Source organism: Scyliorhinus torazame, chromosome 11 (assembly GCF_047496885.1).
Source record: "Scyliorhinus torazame isolate Kashiwa2021f chromosome 11, sScyTor2.1, whole genome shotgun sequence".
In the NCBI taxonomy this organism is placed as follows: Eukaryota; Metazoa; Chordata; class Chondrichthyes; order Carcharhiniformes; family Scyliorhinidae; genus Scyliorhinus; species Scyliorhinus torazame.
In genome coordinates this window covers 198,285,019-198,305,701 of record NC_092717.1, presented here as the reverse complement: position 1 = coordinate 198,305,701, position 20,683 = coordinate 198,285,019, and the positions used below count along the sequence as shown (strand labels likewise).

Genomic DNA, 20,683 nt, shown 5'->3' with positions numbered 1-20,683 from the left:
ACATGGCTGACCTCCAACAATGGATACCATTTTCCTTTGTACTCATTTTGACTCCAATCAGTGGAGAGTTTTCCCCCTGATGCCCATTGACTCCAGTTTTGCTGGGACTCGTTGATGTCTCACTCGGTCAATGCTGCCTTGATTTCAAAGGCAGTCATTCACATTTCACCTCTGGAGTTCAGCTCTTCTCACCATGTTTGGGCCAAGGTTGTCGGAGCCAGGTGCCTTTGCAGGAAACTAAACTGAGGGTGAGCAAGCAGGTTATTGTTGTCTAAGTGTTGTTTGATAGCGCTGACGATGACATTTTCCATCACTTTTCTGATGATCTGCCTTTGACATTCAATGGCATTACCACCACCGAATCTCCCACAATGACCACCCTGGGGTTACCATTGACCAGAAACTTAACTGGACAATCCCGAGAAGTACCATGGCTACAACAGCAGGTCAGAGGCTTGGAATCCTGTGGCAGGTAACTCACCTCGTGACTTCCAAGATGCTGTCCACCATTTACACGACACAGGTCAGGAATATTTGCCTGGATGAGTGCTGCTCCAACAATACTAAAAAAGCTGGACTTTTTTTTATTCGTTCATGGCCTGGGCCAGCTTTTATTACCCATCCCTGAGGGCATTTAAGAGCCAACCACGTTGCTGTGAATCTGGAGTCACATGTAGGCCAGACCAGGTAAAGACAACAGATTTCCTTCCCTAAAGGACATCAGTGAACAATCAACGATGGTTTCATGTTCACCTTTAGACTTTTAATTACATTTTTTTACAATTGAATTCAAATTTCACCATCTGCCACGGCAGGGTTCGAACCCGGGTTTCCAGAGCATGACTCTTGATCTCTGGATTACTAGTCTAATGACAGTACCATGACACCACTGCCTCCTGTCATGGAGGACAAAGCAGCCCGCTTGATTGGCACCCATCCACAATAATTTACTCCCTCTATCACTGGCACACAATGGAAACAGTGTGTACCAGCTACAAGATGCACTGCAGGAACTTACTAAGGCTCCTTAAGCAGCACCTTCCAATCACACAACATTTACCATCTAGAAGGACAAGAGCAGCAGATACCTTTGAACACCATCACCTAGGGGTTCCCCTCCAAGTCACATGTCCTGAGTCAGAAATATATCATCATTCCTTCATTGTCACTGGGTCAAAATGCTGGAACTATCTCACTAACAGCACGGTGGGCATACTTACACCACGTGGATTGCAGCGGTTCAAAAAGACAGCACACCACCTCCTCAAGGGCAAATGGAGATAGGAAATAAACTCTGGCCTAGCCAGCAATGCCCACATTGAATGAATGAATAAAAAAAAAAATAGACTGATGTGGTGACAATGTTACAAGTTGGATTGTCCTACTTTTTGTTGACAGGGCATATCTGGGCAATTTCCCACATTGCCGGGTAATGCCAGTGTTGTAACATTCTACACACATTATAACGAGGGCTTCTGGTGCTGTAGCCTCATGTTTTCTAGTTTTCCACTCTCTCTATGAACTCAGGGTATTTTGCGACTGAGAATTATAAGTGTCAGCTGGTACCCACATCAGCTGTGGTAGACAGAAGTCAAGATAATCTGAGCCTTGACAGTGGGGAGAGCTCCACTGGCAGTTTCTGCTGCTCTGAAACATTGGTCGGGATTTTCTGCGCCCATTGTGGCAGGACCTGCCACCGGAGATGCTGCGGAACCAGACGACCCTGGCGGTGGATGGAGCCAGACACTCTGCCCCTTTTTTGCAGTGATTCTCTTTTTACTGCTATTGTACCTATTCAGATCTAGATGTATTTCCTCCGACTGGGTCAGACCGCCAGTATCCCCTACATTCTTTACTCATTGAAAGGGTTTACCCACAGAGTAGATCAGCATTCGGCTATGTACATACCTTCTCTTGGGTTTACACCAATCATTACCATAATAAATAGACTAATGAGCTGACCGTGGATAAATACCTCTGTAGGCGGAATGTTTGTTATTTGGTGTAAAGTGGCAATAACTCACTACATAGAAAATCCTTGAAACAGTATGTTTGCAGAATTGAATTATCCAAATCTTATCGACTTGAATTTTGTTTGGCTTCACATCTAAGTACTACCTACCAGAAAGACAGGGTGTAATCACCCACAAATGTCTCGCTCTCCCGCACAAGGAAGGTGCCGTCCTTCCCGCCGGTCTCTGTGCAGTACTCGTGGAGAAGCTTCTCGGCTATCTGACGACCATCTCGGCCACCACCGAGCTTCCCGTGGAACCACTTCTCGCTGAAGTGCAGATCGTTGTTGTTGAATTCCTGCTGAGAAGCGCAAAGTGGGGCCACGTGTAACCATCTGATACCAGGCCTGACAACAAAAGCCTCAAAGGTGTGACCCAGGGCAGTGCCACTCACTTACTATTGGTAGAGGGCCACAAAAATGTCACCAATGTCTATGTGAGCGTGGTTCTCTACAACGCTGCAGCACAGAGTGATTGATTGTAGATTGTGTGTGAAACAAAAAACCCGGTCACTGAACACAATAATGTACTGATTATATCACATGCTCTTTATAACTTTGGAAAGTAATCGAACAAAACACTCTGTAAAGCTTTGGCATGAGCCGCAAAACTACCAAGTAGGTTTATTAACAAGCCCAGTACTCAACTATTATACTATCCCGCTCCTTGCTGTAGCATGCCAACCACAGTTTAAATATTACAGGCTGAAGTTCAAACCCGGGGCTCAAATAATGAAGAACGTTCTCCCCCCGTGTGCGTGGGTTTCCTCCAGGTGCTCCGTTTTCCTCCCGTAATCCAAAGATGTGCAGGTAGGTGGATTGGCCGTGGTAAAGTTGCCTCTTAGTGTCCAAAAGTTGTGCACGTTAAGTGGGGTTACAGGGATAGGGGGAGGGGGGGCCACAAAGGTCAGTGCTGACTCGATGGGCCGTGTGGCCTCCTTCTGCACTGTAGGAATTTGATGATTCTCTGAACCTAATCAGGTTTTGCCTTCCAGGCTATTGGCATCAGCGGGACCCCCTTGAATCGGAATAGTGTCTGGTACTTTTCCAGAAAAATTGCATTAGCTTCCGATGAAGGAAATGGGAAAAAAAACAATAAACCGTTAAGATTGAAGTCTCCTTGGCAGTTGAGTGAGTAATTCCACCATTCCAAGCCCTGCAGGCTGGAAGATCCCAGAATCCAGTTCTGGCCTGTGCTATGATAGCTGATTTCAGACAAAGGAGTCTACAGATGGCTTTCGCAATTCGGCAAGAGAAGGGGAGGCCAGAAATACTCATCGCCATTGAATGGCTTCTTCAGAGAACATATGCGTGGGCAGGTCTCTGGTGAGGGAAAAGATCAGGCTTCACTATGATGCTCTGCCTAGCGTTCAGCTTCTACCTCAGGAGTGCTCACGAAGATGAAATATAGCTGTATCCCAGAGTGAGTTAGTACCGGCAAGGAAGAAGGATTAAAAATAATGGTGGGTACCTCTTTCTGTTCTTCTTCCTCTTCATCCTCATTGTTCTGGCACCTGGATGTTTCCTCAGAGTAATAGATCTTATTACTAGTCAGGACAAAGTAATGTGGGCTCCAGTTCTGCAAAGAATGAGTGAAAAAAAATTTATTCTGATCCTCAGCTTCCCAGCTTTTGAACCTAGCAGTTATGCTGGCCTCAAGTTTATCAACTCCTCTTCTGCATTTCCAGTATTTACATGTAACCCCTTAAGAACGAGGAATGCACTTCAAACGCCTCGGGTCTGGTTTTCCTTTTACAGTGAGTCAGTGCACAGTGAGTCAGTATAGAGTGAGTCAGTGTAGAGTGAGTCAGTGCACAGTGAGTCAGTGCACAGTGAGTCAGTGTAGAGTGAGTCAGTGTAGAGTGAGTCAGTGTAGAGTGAGTCAGGACACAGTGAGTCAGGACACAGTGAGTCAGGACACAGTGAGTCAGTATAGAGTGAGTCAGTGTAGAGTGAGTCAGTGCACAGTGAGTCAGTGCACAGTGAGTCAGTATACAGTGAGTCAGTGTAGAGTGAGTCAGGACACAGTGAGTCAGGACACAGTGAGTCAGTATAGAGTGAGTCAGTATAGAGTGAGTCAGTGCACAGTGAGTCAGTGTAGAGTGAGTCAGTGTAGAGTGAGTCAGGACACAGTGAGTCAGTGCACAGTGTGTCAGGACACAGTGAGTCAGTGCACAGTGAGTCAGTGTAGAGTGAGTCAGTGTAGAGTGAGTCAGTGCACAGTGAGTCAGTGCACAGTGTGTCAGGACACAGTGAGTCAGTGTAGAGTGAGTCAGTGTAGAGTGAGTCAGGACACAGTGAGTCAGGACACAGTGAGTCAGTGTAGAGTGAGTCAGTGCACAGTGAGTCAGTGCACAGTGAGTCAGTGTAGAGTGAGTCAGTGCACAGTGTGTCAGTGTAGAGCGAGTCAGGACACAGTGAGTCAGTGTAGAGTGAGTCAGTGCACAGTGTGTCAGTGTAGAGCGAGTCAGGACACAGTGAGTCAGTGTAGAGTGAGTCAGTGCACAGTGTGTCAGTGTAGAGCGAGTCAGGACACAGTGAGTCAGTGTAGAGTGAGTCAGGACACAGTGAGTCAGTGTAGAGTGAGTCAGGACACAGTGAGTCAGTGTAGAGTGAGTCAGTGTAGAGTGAGTCAGGACACAGTGAGTCAGTGTAGAGTGAGTCACTGCACAGTGAGTCAGTGTAGAGTGAGTCAGTGTAGAGTGAGTCAGTGCACAGTGAGTCAGTGCACAGTGAGTCAGTGTAGAGTGAGTCAGGACACAGTGAGTCAGTGTAGGGTGAGTCAGTGTAGAGTGTGTCAGGACACAGTGAGTCAGTGTAGAGTGAGTCAGTGCACAGTGAGTCAGTGTAGAGTGAGTCAGTGTAGAGTGTGTCAGGACACAGTGAGTCAGTGTAGAGTGAGTCAGTGTAGAGTGAGTCAGTGTAGAGTGAGTCAGTGCACAGTGTGTCAGTGCACAGTGTGTCAGTGTAGAGTGAGTCAGTGTAGAGTGAGTCAGTGTAGAGTGAGTCAGTGTAGAGTGAGTCAGTGTAGAGTGAGTCAGTGTAGAGTGAGTCAGTGCACAGTGTGTCAGTGTAGAGTGAGTCAGTGTAGAGTGAGTCAGTGTAGAGTGAGTCAGTGCACAGTGTGTCAGTGTAGAGTGAGTCAGTGTAGAGTGAGTCAGTGTAGAGTGAGTCAGTGCACAGTGTGTCAGTGTAGAGTGAGTCAGTGTAGAGTGAGTCAGTGTAGAGTGAGTCAGTGTAGAGTGAGTCAGTGCACAGTGTGTCAGTGCACAGTGAGTCAGTGTAGAGTGAGTCAGTGTAGAGTGAGTCAGTGTAGAGTGAGTCAGTGTAGAGTGAGTCAGTGCACAGTGTGTCAGGACACAGTGAGTCAGTGTAGAGTGAGTCAGTGTAGAGTGAGTCAGTGTAGAGTGAGTCAGTGTAGAGTGAGTCAGTGCACAGTGTGTCAGTGTAGAGTGTGTCAGGACACAGTGAGTCAGTGTAGAGTGAGTCAGTGCACAGTGAGTCAGTGCACAGTGTGTCAGTGTAGAGCGAGTCAGGACACAGTGAGTCAGTGTAGAGTGAGTCAGGACACAGTGAGTCAGTGTAGAGTGAGTCAGGACACAGTGAGTCAGTGTAGAGTGAGTCAGTGCACAGTGAGTCAGTGTAGAGTGAGTCAGTGTAGAGTGAGTCAGTGTAGAGTGAGTCAGTGCACAGTGAGTCAGTGTAGAGTGAGTCAGTGTAGAGTGAGTCAGTGTAGAGTGAGTCAGGACACAGTGAGTCAGTGTAGAGTGAGTCAGTGCACAGTGAGTCAGTGTAGAGTGAGTCAGTGTAGAGTGAGTCAGTGCACAGTGAGTCAGTGTAGAGTGAGTCAGTGCACAGTGAGTCAGTGTAGAGTGAGTCAGGACACAGTGAGTCAGTGTAGAGTGAGTCAGTGCACAGTGAGTCAGTGCACAGTGAGTCAGGACACAGTGAGTCAGTGTAGAGTGAGTCAGTGCACAGTGAGTCAGTGCACAGTGAGTCAGTGTAGAGTGAGTCAGTGCACAGTGAGTCAGTGTAGAGTGAGTCAGTGTAGAGTGAGTCAGGACACAGTGAGTCAGTGTAGAGTGAGTCAGTGCACAGTGAGTCAGTGTAGAGTGAGTCAGTGTAGAGTGAGTCAGTGCACAGTGAGTCAGTGTAGAGTGAGTCAGTGCACAGTGAGTCAGTGCACAGTGAGTCAGTGTAGAGTGAGTCAGGACACAGTGTGTCAGTGTAGAGTGAGTCAGTGTAGAGTGAGTCAGTGCACAGTGAGTCAGTGTAGAGTGAGTCAGGACACAGTGAGTCAGTGTAGAGTGAGTCAGTGCACAGTGAGTCAGGACACAGTGAGTCAGTGTAGAGTGAGTCAGTGTAGAGTGAGTCAGTGCACAGTGAGTCAGGACACAGTGAGTCAGGACACAGTGAGTCAGTGTAGAGTGAGTCAGTGTAGAGTGAGTCAGGACACAGTGAGTCAGTGTAGAGTGAGTCAGTGCACAGTGAGTCAGTGCACAGTGAGTCAGTGCACAGTGAGTCAGTGCACAGTGAGTCAGGACACAGTGAGTCAGTGTAGAGTGAGTCAGGACACAGTGAGTCAGTATACAGTGAGTCAGTGCACAGTGAGTCAGGACACAGTGAGTCAGTGTAGAGTGAGTCAGTGCACAGTGAGTCAGTGTAGAGTGAGTCAGTGTAGAGTGAGTCAGTGTAGAGTGAGTCAGTGCACAGTGAGTCAGTGTAGAGTGAGTCAGTGTAGAGTGAGTCAGTGTAGAGTGAGTCAGTGTAGAGTGAGTCAGTGCACAGTGTGTCAGGACACAGTGAGTCAGTGTAGAGTGAGTCAGTGTAGAGTGAGTCAGTGCACAGTGTGTCAGGACACAGTGAGTCAGTGTAGAGTGAGTCAGTGTAGAGTGAGTCAGTGTAGAGTGAGTCAGTGTAGAGTGAGTCAGTGCACAGTGTGTCAGTGTAGAGTGTGTCAGGACACAGTGAGTCAGTGTAGAGTGAGTCAGTGCACAGTGAGTCAGTGCACAGTGTGTCAGTGTAGAGCGAGTCAGGACACAGTGAGTCAGTGTAGAGTGAGTCAGGACACAGTGAGTCAGTGTAGAGTGAGTCAGGACACAGTGAGTCAGTGTAGAGTGAGTCAGTGCACAGTGAGTCAGTGTAGAGTGAGTCAGTGTAGAGTGAGTCAGTGTAGAGTGAGTCAGTGCACAGTGAGTCAGTGTAGAGTGAGTCAGTGTAGAGTGAGTCAGTGTAGAGTGAGTCAGGACACAGTGAGTCAGTGTAGAGTGAGTCAGTGCACAGTGAGTCAGTGTAGAGTGAGTCAGTGTAGAGTGAGTCAGTGCACAGTGAGTCAGTGTAGAGTGAGTCAGTGCACAGTGAGTCAGTGTAGAGTGAGTCAGGACACAGTGAGTCAGTGTAGAGTGAGTCAGTGCACAGTGAGTCAGTGCACAGTGAGTCAGGACACAGTGAGTCAGTGTAGAGTGAGTCAGTGCACAGTGAGTCAGTGCACAGTGAGTCAGTGCACAGTGAGTCAGTGTAGAGTGAGTCAGTGCACAGTGAGTCAGTGTAGAGTGAGTCAGTGTAGAGTGAGTCAGGACACAGTGAGTCAGTGTAGAGTGAGTCAGTGCACAGTGAGTCAGTGTAGAGTGAGTCAGTGTAGAGTGAGTCAGTGCACAGTGAGTCAGTGTAGAGTGAGTCAGTGCACAGTGAGTCAGTGCACAGTGAGTCAGTGTAGAGTGAGTCAGGACACAGTGTGTCAGTGTAGAGTGAGTCAGTGTAGAGTGAGTCAGTGCACAGTGAGTCAGTGTAGAGTGAGTCAGGACACAGTGAGTCAGTGTAGAGTGAGTCAGTGCACAGTGAGTCAGGACACAGTGAGTCAGTGTAGAGTGAGTCAGTGTAGAGTGAGTCAGTGCACAGTGAGTCAGGACACAGTGAGTCAGGACACAGTGAGTCAGTGTAGAGTGAGTCAGTGTAGAGTGAGTCAGGACACAGTGAGTCAGTGTAGAGTGAGTCAGTGCACAGTGAGTCAGTGCACAGTGAGTCAGTGCACAGTGAGTCAGGACACAGTGAGTCAGTGTAGAGTGAGTCAGGACACAGTGAGTCAGTGCACAGTGAGTCAGTGCACAGTGAGTCAGGACACAGTGAGTCAGTGTAGAGTGAGTCAGTGCACAGTGAGTCAGTGCACAGTGAGTCAGTGCACAGTGAGTCAGTGCACAGTGAGTCAGTGCACAGTGAGTCAGGACACAGTGAGTCAGTGTAGAGTGAGTCAGGACACAGTGAGTCAGTATACAGTGAGTCAGTGCACAGTGAGTCAGGACACAGTGAGTCAGTGTAGAGTGAGTCAGTGCACAGTGAGTCAGTGTAGAGTGAGTCAGGACACAGTGAGTCAGTGTAGAGTGAGTCAGTGTAGAGTGAGTCAGTGTAGAGTGAGTCAGTGCACAGTGAGTCAGTGTAGAGTGAGTCAGGACACAGTGAGTCAGTGTAGAGTGAGTCAGTGTAGAGTGAGTCAGTGTAGAGTGAGTCAGTGCACAGTGAGTCAGTGTAGAGTGAGTCAGTGTAGAGTGAGTCAGTGTAGAGTGAATCAGTATAGAGTGAGTCAGTGTAGAGTGAGTCAGTGTAGAGTGAGTCAGTATAGAGTGAGTCAGGACACAGTGAGTCAGTGTAGAGTGAGTCAGTGTAGAGTGAGTCAGTGCACAGTGAGTCAGTGTAGAGTGAGTCAGTGTAGAGCGAGTCAGTGTAGAGTGAGTCAGTATAGAGTGAGTCAGTGTAGAGTGTGTCAGGACACAGTGAGTCAGTGTAGAGTGAGTCAGTGTAGAGTGAGTCAGTGTAGAGTGAGTCAGTATAGAGTGTGTCAGGACACAGTGAGTCAGTGTAGAGTGAGTCAGTGTAGAGTGAGTCAGTGTAGAGTGAGTCAGTGCACAGTGAGTCAGTGTAGAGTGAGTCAGGACACAGTGAGTCAGGACACAGTGAGTCAGTGTAGAGTGAGTCAGGACACAGTGAGTCAGTGTAGAGTGAGTCAGTGCACAGTGAGTCAGTGTAGAGTGAGTCAGTGTAGAGTGTGTCAGGACACAGTGAGTCAGTGTAGAGTGAGTCAGTGTAGAGTGAGTCAGTGTAGAGTGAGTCAGTGCACAGTGAGTCAGTGTAGAGTGAGTCAGTGTAGAGTGAGTCAGTGTAGAGTGAGTCAGTATAGAGTGAGTCAGTGTAGAGTGAGTCAGTGTAGAGTGAGTCAGTATAGAGTGAGTCAGGACACAGTGAGTCAGTGTAGAGTGAGTCAGTGTAGAGTGAGTCAGTGCACAGTGAGTCAGTGTAGAGTGAGTCAGGACACAGTGAGTCAGTGTAGAGTGAGTCAGTGTAGAGCGAGTCAGTGTAGAGTGAGTCAGTATAGAGTGAGTCAGGACACAGTGAGTCAGTGTAGAGTGAGTCAGGACACAGTGAGTCAGTATAGAGTGAGTCAGTATAGAGTGAGTCAGTGTAGAGTGAGTCAGGACACAGTGAGTCAGGACACAGTGAGTCAGTGTAGAGTGAGTCAGTGTAGAGTGAGTCAGGACACAGTGAGTCAGTGTAGAGTGAGTCAGTGTAGAGTGAGTCAGGACACAGTGAGTCAGGACACAGTGAGTCAGTGTAGAGTGAGTCAGTGCACAGTGAGTCAGGACACAGTGTGTCAGGACACAGTGAGTCAGTGTAGAGTGAGTCAGGACACAGTGAGTCAGTGTAGAGTGAGTCAGGACACAGTGAGTCAGTGTAGAGTGAGTCAGGACACAGTGAGTCAGTGTAGAGTGAGTCAGTGTAGAGTGAGTCAGGACACAGTGAGTCAGTGTAGAGTGAGTCAGGACACAGTGAGTCAGTGTAGAGTGAGTCAGTGTAGAGTGAGTCAGGACACAGTGAGTCAGTATAGAGTGAGTCAGTGTAGAGTGAGTCAGGACACAGTGAGTCACTGCACAGTGAGTCAGGACACAGTGAGTCAGGACACAGTGAGTCAGTGTAGAGTGAGTCAGTGTAGAGTGAGTCAGGACACAGTGAGTCAGGACACAGTGAGTCAGGACACAGTGAGTCAGTGCACAGTGAGTCAGGACACAGTGAGTCAGTGCACAGTGAGTCAGGACACAGTGAGTCAGTGCACAGTGAGTCAGGACACAGTGAGTCAGGACACAGTGAGTCAGTGTAGAGTGAGTCAGGACACAGTGAGTCAGTGTAGAGTGAGTCAGGACACAGTGAGTCAGTGTAGAGTGAGTCAGTGTAGAGTGAGTCAGGACACAGTGAGTCAGTGTAGAGTGAGTCAGTGTAGAGTGAGTCAGGACACAGTGAGTCAGTGTAGAGTGAGTCAGGACACAGTGAGTCAGTGTAGAGTGAGTCAGTGTAGAGTGAGTCAGGACACAGTGAGTCAGTGTAGAGTGAGTCAGTGCACAGTGAGTCAGTGTAGAGTGAGTCAGTGTAGAGTGAGTCAGGACACAGTGAGTCACTGCACAGTGAGTCAGGACACAGTGAGTCAGGACACAGTGAGTCAGTGTAGAGTGAGTCAGGACACAGTGAGTCAGTGCACAGTGAGTCAGTGTAGAGTGAGTCAGTGTAGAGTGAGTCAGGACACAGTGAGTCAGTGCACAGTGAGTCAGGACACAGTGAGTCAGGACACAGTGAGTCAGTGCACAGTGAGTCAGGACACAGTGAGTCAGTGCACAGTGAGTCAGGACACAGTGAGTCAGTGCACAGTGAGTCAGGACACAGTGAGTCAGTGCACAGTGAGTCAGGACACAGTGAGTCAGTGTAGAGTGAGTCAGGACACAGTGAGTCAGTGTAGAGTGAGTCAGTGTAGAGTGAGTCAGGACACAGTGAGTCAGGACACAGTGAGTCAGTGCACAGTGAGTCAGGACACAGTGAGTCAGTGTAGAGTGAGTCAGGACACAGTGAGTCAGTGTAGAGTGAGTCAGTGTAGAGTGAGTCAGTGTAGAGTGAGTCAGGACACAGTGAGTCAGTGTAGAGCGAGTCAGGACACAGTGAGTCAGTGTAGAGTGTGTCAGGACACAGTGAGTCAGTGTAGAGTGAGTCAGTGTAGAGTGAGTCAGGACACAGTGAGTCAGTGTAGAGTGAGTCAGTGTAGAGTGAGTCAGTGTAGAGTGAGTCAGTGTAGAGTGAGTCAGGACACAGTGAGTCAGTGTAGAGCGAGTCAGGACACAGTGAGTCAGTGCACAGTGAGTCAGGACACAGTGAGTCAGTGTAGAGTGAGTCAGGACACAGTGAGTCAGTGCACAGTGTGTCAGGACACAGTGAGTCAGTGTAGAGTGAGTCAGGACACAGTGAGTCAGTGTAGAGCGAGTCAGGACACAGTGAGTCAGTGTAGAGCGAGTCAGGACACAGTGAGTCAGTGTAGAGTGAGTCACTGCACAGTGAGTCAGGACACAGTGAGTCAGTGTAGAGTGAGTTAGTGTAGAGTGAGTCAGTATAGAGTGAGTCAGTGTAGAGTGAGTCAGTGTAGAGTGAGTCAGGACACAGTGAGTCAGTGCACAGTGAGTCAGTGTAGAGTGAGTCAGTGTAGAGTGAGTCAGTGTAGAGTGAGTCAGTGTAGAGTGAGTCACTGCACAGTGAGTCAGGACACAGTGAGTCAGTGTAGAGTGAGTTAGTGTAGAGTGAGTCAGTATAGAGTGAGTCAGTGTAGAGTGAGTCAGTGTAGAGTGAGTCAGGACACAGTGAGTCAGTGCACAGTGAGTCAGTGTAGAGTGAGTCAGTGTAGAGTGAGTCAGTGTAGAGTGAGTCAGTGTAGAGTGAGTCAGTGTAGAGTGAGTCACTGCACAGTGAGTCAGTGTAGAGTGAGTCAGGACACAGTGAGTCAGGACACAGTGAGTCAGTGTAGAGTGAGTCAGGACACAGTGAGTCAGTGTAGAGCGAGTCAGTGTAGAGTGAGTCAGGACACAGTGAGTCAGGACACAGTGAGTCAGTGTAGAGTGAGTCAGGACACAGTGAGTCAGTGTAGAGCGAGTCAGTGTAGAGTGAGTCAGTGTAGAGTGAGTCAGGACACAGTGAGTCAGTGTAGAGCGAGTCAGGACACAGTGAGTCAGTGTAGAGCGAGTCAGGACACAGTGAGTCAGTGTAGAGTGAGTCAGTGTAGAGTGAGTCAGTGTAGAGTGAGTCAGGACACAGTGTGTCAGGACACAGTGAGTCAGTGTAGAGTGAGTCAGGACACAGTGAGTCAGTGTAGAGCGAGTCAGGACACAGTGAGTCAGTGTAGAGTGAGTCAGTGCACAGTGTGTCAGGACACAGTGAGTCAGTGCACAGTGAGTCAGTGTAGAGTGAGTCAGTGTAGAGTGAGTCAGTGTAGAGTGAGTCAGTGCACAGTGTGTCAGTGTAGAGTGAGTCAGTGTAGAGTGAGTCAGTGTAGAGTGAGTCAGTGCACAGTGAGTCAGGACACAGTGAGTCAGGACACAGTGAGTCAGTGTAGAGTGAGTCAGTGTAGAGTGAGTCAGTGTAGAGTGAGTCAGGACACAGTGAGTCAGTGTAGAGTGAGTCAGTGTAGAGTGAGTCAGTGTAGAGTGAGTCAGTGCACAGTGAGTCAGGACACAGTGAGTCAGGACACAGTGAGTCAGTGTAGAGTGAGTCAGTGTAGAGTGAGTCAGTGTAGAGTGAGTCAGGACACAGTGAGTCAGGACACAGTGAGTCAGTATAGAGTGAGTCAGTGTAGAGTGAGTCAGTGTAGAGTGAGTCAGTGCACAGTGTGTCAGGACACAGTGAGTCAGGACACAGTGAGTCAGTGTAGAGTGAGTCAGTGTAGAGTGAGTCAGTGTAGAGTGAGTCAGTGCACAGTGAGTCAGGACACAGTGAGTCAGGACACAGTGAGTCAGTGTAGAGTGAGTCAGTGTAGAGTGAGTCAGTGTAGAGTGAGTCAGGACACAGTGAGTCAGTGTAGAGTGAGTCAGGACACAGTGAGTCAGGACACAGTGAGTCAGGACACAGTGAGTCAGTGTAGAGTGAGTCAGGACACAGTGAGTCAGGACACAGTGAGTCAGTGTAGAGTGAGTCAGTGTAGAGTGAGTCAGGACACAGTGAGTCAGGACACAGTGAGTCAGTGTAGAGTGAGTCAGGACACAGTGAGTCAGGACACAGTGAGTCAGTGTAGAGTGAGTCAGGACACAGTGAGTCAGGACACAGTGAGTCAGTGTAGAGTGAGTCAGGACACAGTGAGTCAGTGTAGAGTGAGTCAGGACACAGTGAGTCAGTGTAGAGTGAGTCAGTATAGAGTGAGTCAGTGTAGAGTGAGTCAGGACACAGTGAGTCAGTGTAGAGTGAGTCAGGACACAGTGAGTCAGTGTAGAGTGAGTCAGTATAGAGTGAGTCAGTGTAGAGTGAGTCAGTGCACAGTGAGTCAGTGTAGAGTGAGTCAGTGCACAGTGAGTCAGTATAGAGTGAGTCAGGACACAGTGAGTCAGGACACAGTGAGTCAGGACACAGTGAGTCAGTGTAGAGTGAGTCAGTGCACAGTGAGTCAGGACACAGTGAGTCAGGACACAGTGAGTCAGTGTAGAGTGAGTCAGTGTAGAGTGAGTCAGTGCACAGTGAGTCAGTATAGAGTGAGTCAGGACACAGTGAGTCAGGACACAGTGAGTCAGGACACAGTGAGTCAGTGTAGAGTGAGTCAGTGTAGAGTGAGTCAGTGTAGAGTGAGTCAGTGCACAGTGAGTCAGTATAGAGTGAGTCAGGACACAGTGAGTCAGGACACAGTGAGTCAGGACACAGTGAGTCAGGACACAGTGAGTCAGTGTAGAGTGAGTCAGTGTAGAGTGAGTCAGGACACAGTGAGTCAGGACACAGTGAGTCAGTATAGAGTGAGTCAGTATAGAGTGAGTCAGTGCACAGTGAGTCAGGACACAGTGAGTCAGTGTAGAGTGAGTCAGTGCACAGTGAGTCAGTGTAGAGTGAGTCAGTGTAGAGTGTGTCAGGACACAGTGAGTCAGTGCACAGTGAGTCAGTGTAGAGTGAGTCAGTGTAGAGTGAGTCAGGACACAGTGAGTCAGGACACAGTGAGTCAGGACACAGTGAGTCAGTGTAGAGCGAGTCAGGACACAGTGAGTCAGTGTAGAGTGAGTCAGGACACAGTGAGTCAGTGTAGAGTGAGTCAGGACACAGTGAGTCAGTGTAGAGTGAGTCAGTGTAGAGTGAGTCAGTGTAGAGTGAGTCAGGACACAGTGAGTCAGGACACAGTGTGTCAGGACACAGTGAGTCAGGACACAGTGAGTCAGTGTAGAGCGAGTCAGGACACAGTGAGTCAGTGTAGAGTGAGTCAGGACACAGTGAGTCAGTGTAGAGTGAGTCAGGACACAGTGAGTCAGTGTAGAGTGAGTCAGGACACAGTGAGTCAGTGTAGAGTGAGTCAGGACACAGTGAGTCAGTGTAGAGCGAGTCAGGACACAGTGAGTCAGTGTAGAGTGAGTCAGGACACAGTGAGTCAGTGTAGAGTGAGTCAGGACACAGTGAGTCAGTGTAGAGCGAGTCAGGACACAGTGAGTCAGTGTAGAGTGAGTCAGGACACAGTGAGTCAGTGCACAGTGAGTCAGTATAGAGTGAGTCAGTGTAGAGTGAGTCAGTGTAGAGTGAGTCACTGCACAGTGAGTCAGGACACAGTGAGTCAGTGTAGAGTGAGTTAGTGTAGAGTGAGTCAGTATAGAGTGAGTCAGTGTAGAGTGAGTCAGTGTAGAGTGAGTCAGGACACAGTGAGTCAGTGTAGAGTGAGTCACTGCACAGTGAGTCAGTGTAGAGTGAGTCAGGACACAGTGAGTCAGGACACAGTGAGTCAGTGTAGAGTGAGTCAGGACACAGTGAGTCAGTATAGAGTGAGTCAGGACACAGTGAGTCAGTGCACAGTGAGTCAGTGTAGAGTGAGTCAGTGTAGAGCGAGTCAGGACACAGTGAGTCAGTGTAGAGTGAGTCAGGACACAGTGAGTCAGTATAGAGTGAGTCAGGACACAGTGAGTCAGTGTAGAGTGAGTCAGGACACAGTGAGTCAGTGTAGAGTGAGTCAGTGCACAGTGAGTCAGTGTAGAGTGAGTCAGTGCACAGTGTGTCAGTGTAGAGTGAGTCAGGACACAGTGAGTCAGTGTAGAGTGAGTCAGTGTAGAGTGAGTCAGGACACAGTGAGTCAGTGCACAGTGAGTCAGTGTAGAGTGAGTCAGTGTAGAGTGAGTCAGTGTAGAGTGAGTCAGTGCACAGTGTGTCAGTGTAGAGTGAGTCAGGACACAGTGAGTCAGTGTAGAGTGAGTCAGTGTAGAGTGAGTCAGGACACAGTGAGTCAGTGTAGAGTGAGTCAGTACACAGTGAGTCAGTGCACAGTGAGTCAGTGTAGAGTGAGTCAGTGCACAGTGAGTCAGTGTAGAGTGAGTCAGGACACAGTGAGTCAGTGCACAGTGAGTCAGTGTAGAGTGAGTCAGTGTAGAGTGAGTCAGTGTAGAGTGAGTCAGGACACAGTGTGTCAGGACACAGTGAGTCAGTGTAGAGTGAGTCAGGACACAGTGAGTCAGTGTAGAGCGAGTCAGTGTAGAGTGAGTCAGGACACAGTGAGTCAGGACACAGTGAGTCAGGACACAGTGAGTCAGTGTAGAGTGAGTCAGGACACAGTGAGTCAGTGTAGAGTGAGTCAGTGTAGAGTGAGTCAGTGTAGAGTGAGTCAGGACACAGTGAGTCAGTGTAGAGCGAGTCAGTGTAGAGTGAGTCAGTGTAGAGTGAGTCAGGACACAGTGAGTCAGTGTAGAGTGAGTCAGGACACAGTGAGTCAGTGTAGAGTGAGTCAGTATAGAGTGAGTCAGTGTAGAATGAGTCAGTGTAGAGTGAGTCAGGACACAGTGAGTCAGTGCAGAGCGAGTCAGGACACAGTGAGTCAGTGTAGAGTGAGTCAGTGTAGAGTGAGTCAGTGTAGAATGAGTCAGTGTAGAGTGAGTCAGTGTAGAGTGAGTCAGGACACAGTGAGTCAGTGCAGAGCGAGTCAGGACACAGTGAGTCAGTGTAGAGTGAGTCAGTGCACAGTGTGTCAGGACACAGTGAGTCAGTATACAGTGAGTCAGTGTAGAGTGAGTCAGTGTAGAGTGAGTCAGTGTAGAGTGAGTCAGGACACAGTGAGTCAGTGTAGAGCGAGTCAGGACACAGTGAGTCAGTGCACAGTGTGTCAGGACACAGTGAGTCAGTGCACAGTGAGTCAGTGTAGAGTGAGTCAGTGTAGAGTGAGTCAGGACACAGTGAGTCAGTGTAGAGCGAGTCAGGACACAGTGAGTCAGTGCACAGTGAGTCAGTATAGAGTGAGTCAGTGTAGAGTGAGTCAGGACACAGTGAGTCAGGACACAGTGAGTCAGTGTAGAGTGAGTCAGTGTAGAGTGAGTCAGGACACAGTGAGTCAGTGTAGAGCGAGTCAGGACACAGTGAGTCAGTGCACAGTGAGTCAGTGTAGAGTGAGTCAGTGTAGAGTGAGTCAGGACACAGTGAGTCAGTGTAGAGCGAGTCAGGACACAGTGAGTCAGTGTAGAGTGAGTCAGGACACAGTGAGTCAGTGTAGAGCGAGTCAGGACACAGTGAGTCAGTGTAGAGTGAGTCAGTGCACAGTGAGTCAGTGTAGAGTGAGTCAGTGTAGAGTGAGTCAGGACACAGTGAGTCAGTGTAGAGCGAGTCAGGACACAGTGAGTCAGTGTAGAGCGAGTCAGTATAGAGTGAGTCAGGACACAGTGAGTCAGTGTAGAGTGAGTCAGGACACAGTGAGTCAGTGTAGAGCGAGTCAGGACACAGTGAGTCAGTGTAGAGTGAGTCAGGACACAGTGAGTCAGTGTAGAGTGAGTCAGGACACAGTGAGTCAGTGTAGAGCGAGTCAGGACACAGTGAGTCAGTGTAGAGTGAGTCAGGACACAGTGAGTCAGTGTAGAGCGAGTCAGGACACAGTGAGTCAGTGTACAGTGAGTCAGTGTAGAGTGAGTCAGTGTAGAGTGAGTCAGGACACAGTGTGTCAGGACACAGTGAGTCAGGACACAGTGAGTCAGGACACAGTGAGTCAGGACACAGTGAGTCAGTGTAGAGCGAGTCAGGACACAGTGAGTCAGTGTAGAGTGAGTCAGTGCACAGTGAGTCAGTGTAGAGTGAGTCAGGACACAGTGAGTCAGTGTAGAGTGAGTCAGGACACAGTGAGTCAGTGTAGAGTGAGTCAGTATAGAGTGAGTCAGTGTAGAGTGAGTCAGGACACAGTGAGTCAGTGTAGAGTGAGTCAGGACACAGTGAGTCAGTGTAGAGTGAGTCAGGACACAGTGAGTCAGTGTAGAGTGAGTCAGTGTAGAGTGAGTCAGTGTAGAGTGAGTCAGGACACAGTGAGTCAGGACACAGTGTGTCAGGACACAGTGAGTCAGGACACAGTGAGTCAGTGTAGAGCGAGTCAGGACACAGTGAGTCAGTGTAGAGTGAGTCAGGACACAGTGAGTCAGTGTAGAGTGAGTCAGGACACAGTGAGTCAGTGTAGAGCGAGTCAGGACACAGTGAGTCAGTGTAGAGTGAGTCAGTGTAGAGTGAGTCAGGACACAGTGAGTCAGTGTAGAGTGAGTCAGGACACAGTGAGTCAGTGTAGAGTGAGTCAGGACACAGTGAGTCAGTGTAGAGCGAGTCAGGACACAGTGAGTCAGTGTAGAGCGAGTCAGGACACAGTGAGTCAGTGTAGAGTGAGTCAGGACACAGTGAGTCAGTGTAGAGTGAGTCAGGACACAGTGAGTCAGGACACAGTGAGTCAGTGCACAGTGAGTCAGTGTAGAGTGAGTCAGGACACAGTGAGTCAGGACACAGTGAGTCAGGACACAGTGAGTCAGTGTAGAGTGAGTCAGGACACAGTGAGTCAGTGTAGAGTGAGTCAGGACACAGTGAGTCAGTGTAGAGCGAGTCAGGACACAGTGAGTCAGTGTAGAGCGAGTCAGGACACAGTGAGTCAGTGTAGAGTGAGTCAGGACACAGTGAGTCAGTGTAGAGTGAGTCAGGACACAGTGAGTCAGTGTAGAGCGAGTCAGGACACAGTGAGTCAGTGTAGAGTGAGTCAGGACACAGTGAGTCAGTATAGAGTGAGTCAGTGTAGAGTGAGTCAGTGCACAGTGAGTCAGTGTAGAGCGAGTCAGGACACAGTGAGTCAGTGTAGAGTGAGTCAGGACACAGTGTGTCAGTGTAGAGTGAGTCAGGACACAGTGAGTCAGTATAGAGTGAGTCAGGACACAGTGTGTCAGTGTAGAGTGAGTCAGGACACAGTGAGTCAGTATAGAGTGAGTCAGGACACAGTGAGTCAGTGTAGAGTGAGTCAGTGCACAGTGAGTCAGTGTAGAGTGAGTCAGTGCACAGTGAGTCAGTGCACAGTGTGTCAGTGTAGAGTGAGTCAGGACACAGTGAGTCAGTGTAGAGTGAGTCAGTGTAGAGTGAGTCAGGACACAGTGAGTCAGTGTAGAGTGAGTCAGTGCACAGTGAGTCAGTGTAGAGTGAGTCAGGACACAGTGAGTCAGTATAGAGTGAGTCAGTGTAGAGTGAGTCAGTGTAGAGTGAGTCAGGACACAGTGAGTCAGTGTAGAGTGAGTCAGTGTAGAGTGAGTCAGGACACAGTGAGTCAGGACACAGTGAGTCAGTGTAGAGTGAGTCAGTGCACAGTGTGTCAGTGTAGAGTGAGTCAGTGTAGAGTGAGTCAGTGTAGAGTGAGTCAGTGCACAGTGAGTCAGTGTAGAGTGAGTCAGTGCACAGTGAGTCAGTGTAGAGTGAGTCAGTGTAGAGTGAGTCAGTGTAGAGTGAGTCAGTGCACAGTGAGTCAGTGTAGAGTGAGTCAGTGCACAGTGTGTCAGTGTAGAGTGAGTCAGGACACAGTGAGTCAGTGTAGAGTGAGTCAGGACACAGTGAGTCAGTGTAGAGTGAGTCAGTGTAGAGTGAGTCAGGACACAGTGAGTCAGTATAGAGTGAGTCAGTGTAGAGTGAGTCAGTGTAGAGTGAGTCAGGACACAGTGAGTCAGTGTAGAGTGAGTCAGTACACAGTGAGTCAGTGTAGAGTGAGTCAGTGCACAGTGAGTCAGTGTAGAGTGAGTCAGGACACAGTGTGTCAGGACACAGTGAGTCAGTATAGAGTGAGTCAGTGTAGAGCGAGTCAGTGTAGAGTGAGTCAGTGTAGAGTGAGTCAGGACACAGTGAGTCAGCGTAGAGCGAGTCAGGACACAGTGAGTCAGTGTAGAGTGAGTCAGGACACAGTGAGTCAGTGTAGAGTGAGTCAGTGTAGAGTGAGTCAGTGCACAGTGAGTCAGTGTAGAGCGAGTCAGTGTAGAGTGAGTCAGTGTAGAGTGAGTCAGGACACAGTGAGTCAGCGTAGAGCGAGTCAGGACACAGTGAGTCAGGACACAGTGAGTCAGTGTAGAGTGAGTCAGTGTAGAGTGAGTCAGTGTAGAGTGAGTCAGTGTAGAGTGAGTCAGTATAGAGTGAGTCAGTGTAGAGTGAGTCAGTGCACAGTGAGTCAGTGTAGAGTGAGTCAGTGTAGAGTGAGTCAGGACACAGTGAGTCAGTGTAGAGTGAGTCAGGACACAGTGAGTCAGTGTAGAGTGAGTCAGTGTAGAGTGAGTCAGTGTCGAGTGAGTCAGTGTAGAGTGAGTCAGGACACAGTGAGTCAGTGTAGAGTGTGTCAGGACACAGTGAGTCAGTGTAGAGTGAGTCAGGACACAGTGAGTCAGTGTAGAGTGAGTCAGGACACAGTGAGTCAGTGTAGAGCGAGTCAGTGTAGAGTGAGTCAGGACACAGTGAGTCAGGACACAGTGAGTCAGGACACAGTGAGTCAGTGTAGAGTGAGTCAGGACACAGTGAGTCAGTGTAGAGTGAGTCAGGACACAGTGAGTCAGTGTCGAGCGAGTCAGTGTAGAGTGAGTCAGTGTAGAGTGAGTCAGGACACAGTGAGTCAGTGTAGAGTGAGTCAGGACACAGTGAGTCAGTGTAGAGTGAGTCAGGACACAGTGAGTCAGTGTAGAGTGAGTCAGGACACAGTGAGTCAGTGTAGAGCGAGTCAGTGTAGAGTGAGTCAGTGTAGAGTGTGTCAGGACACAGTGAGTCAGTGTAGAGTGAGTCAGTGTAGAGTGAGTCAGGACACAGTGAGTCAGTGTAGAGTGAGTCAGTGTAGAGCGAGTCAGTGTAGAGTGAGTCAGTGCACAGTGTGTCAGGACACAGTGAGTCAGGACACAGTGAGTCAGTGTAGAGTGAGTCAGGACACAGTGAGTCAGGACACAGTGAGTCAGTGTAGAGTGAGTCAGGACACAGTGAGTCAGGACACAGTGAGTCAGGACACAGTGAGTCAGTGTAGAGTGAGTCAGTGTAGAGTGAGTCAGTGTAGAGTGAGTCAGTGTAGAGTGAGTCAGTGTAGAGTGAGTCAGTGTAGAGTGAGTCAGGACACAGTGAGTCAGTGTAGAGCGAGTCAGGACACAGTGAGTCAGTGTAGAGTGAGTCAGTGCACAGTGAGTCAGTGTAGAGTGAGTCAGGACACAGTGAGTCAGTGTAGAGTGAGTCAGGACACAGTGAGTCAGTGTAGAGCGAGTCAGTGTAGAGTGAGTCAGGACACAGTGAGTCAGGACACAGTGAGTCAGGACACAGTGAGTCAGTGTAGAGTGAGTCAGGACACAGTGAGTCAGTGTAGAGTGAGTCAGGACACAGTGAGTCAGTGTCGAGCGAGTCAGTGTAGAGTGAGTCAGT

General features: G+C 49.1%; 1 protein-coding gene across 4 annotated transcripts in view; it reads right to left on the bottom strand.

Moving 5' to 3' along the window:
• Positions 1-20,683, bottom strand: part of LOC140385753 (1-phosphatidylinositol 4,5-bisphosphate phosphodiesterase gamma-1-like) — a 439,770-nt gene that overhangs the window by 83,481 nt on the left and 335,606 nt on the right. For 2 of the 4 annotated variants that reach the window (XM_072468226.1, XM_072468228.1), the window contains exons 15-16: positions 3,483-3,590; positions 2,123-2,310 (exon numbers count right to left, since the gene is read on the bottom strand). In XM_072468226.1, the coding sequence (XP_072324327.1) occupies positions 2,123-2,310; positions 3,483-3,590 (296 nt within the window). Of the gene's footprint in view, positions 1-2,122; positions 2,314-3,482; positions 3,591-20,683 lie in introns of all 4 variants that reach the window. The other 2 variants (XM_072468225.1, XM_072468227.1) reach the window with 1 other exon arrangement.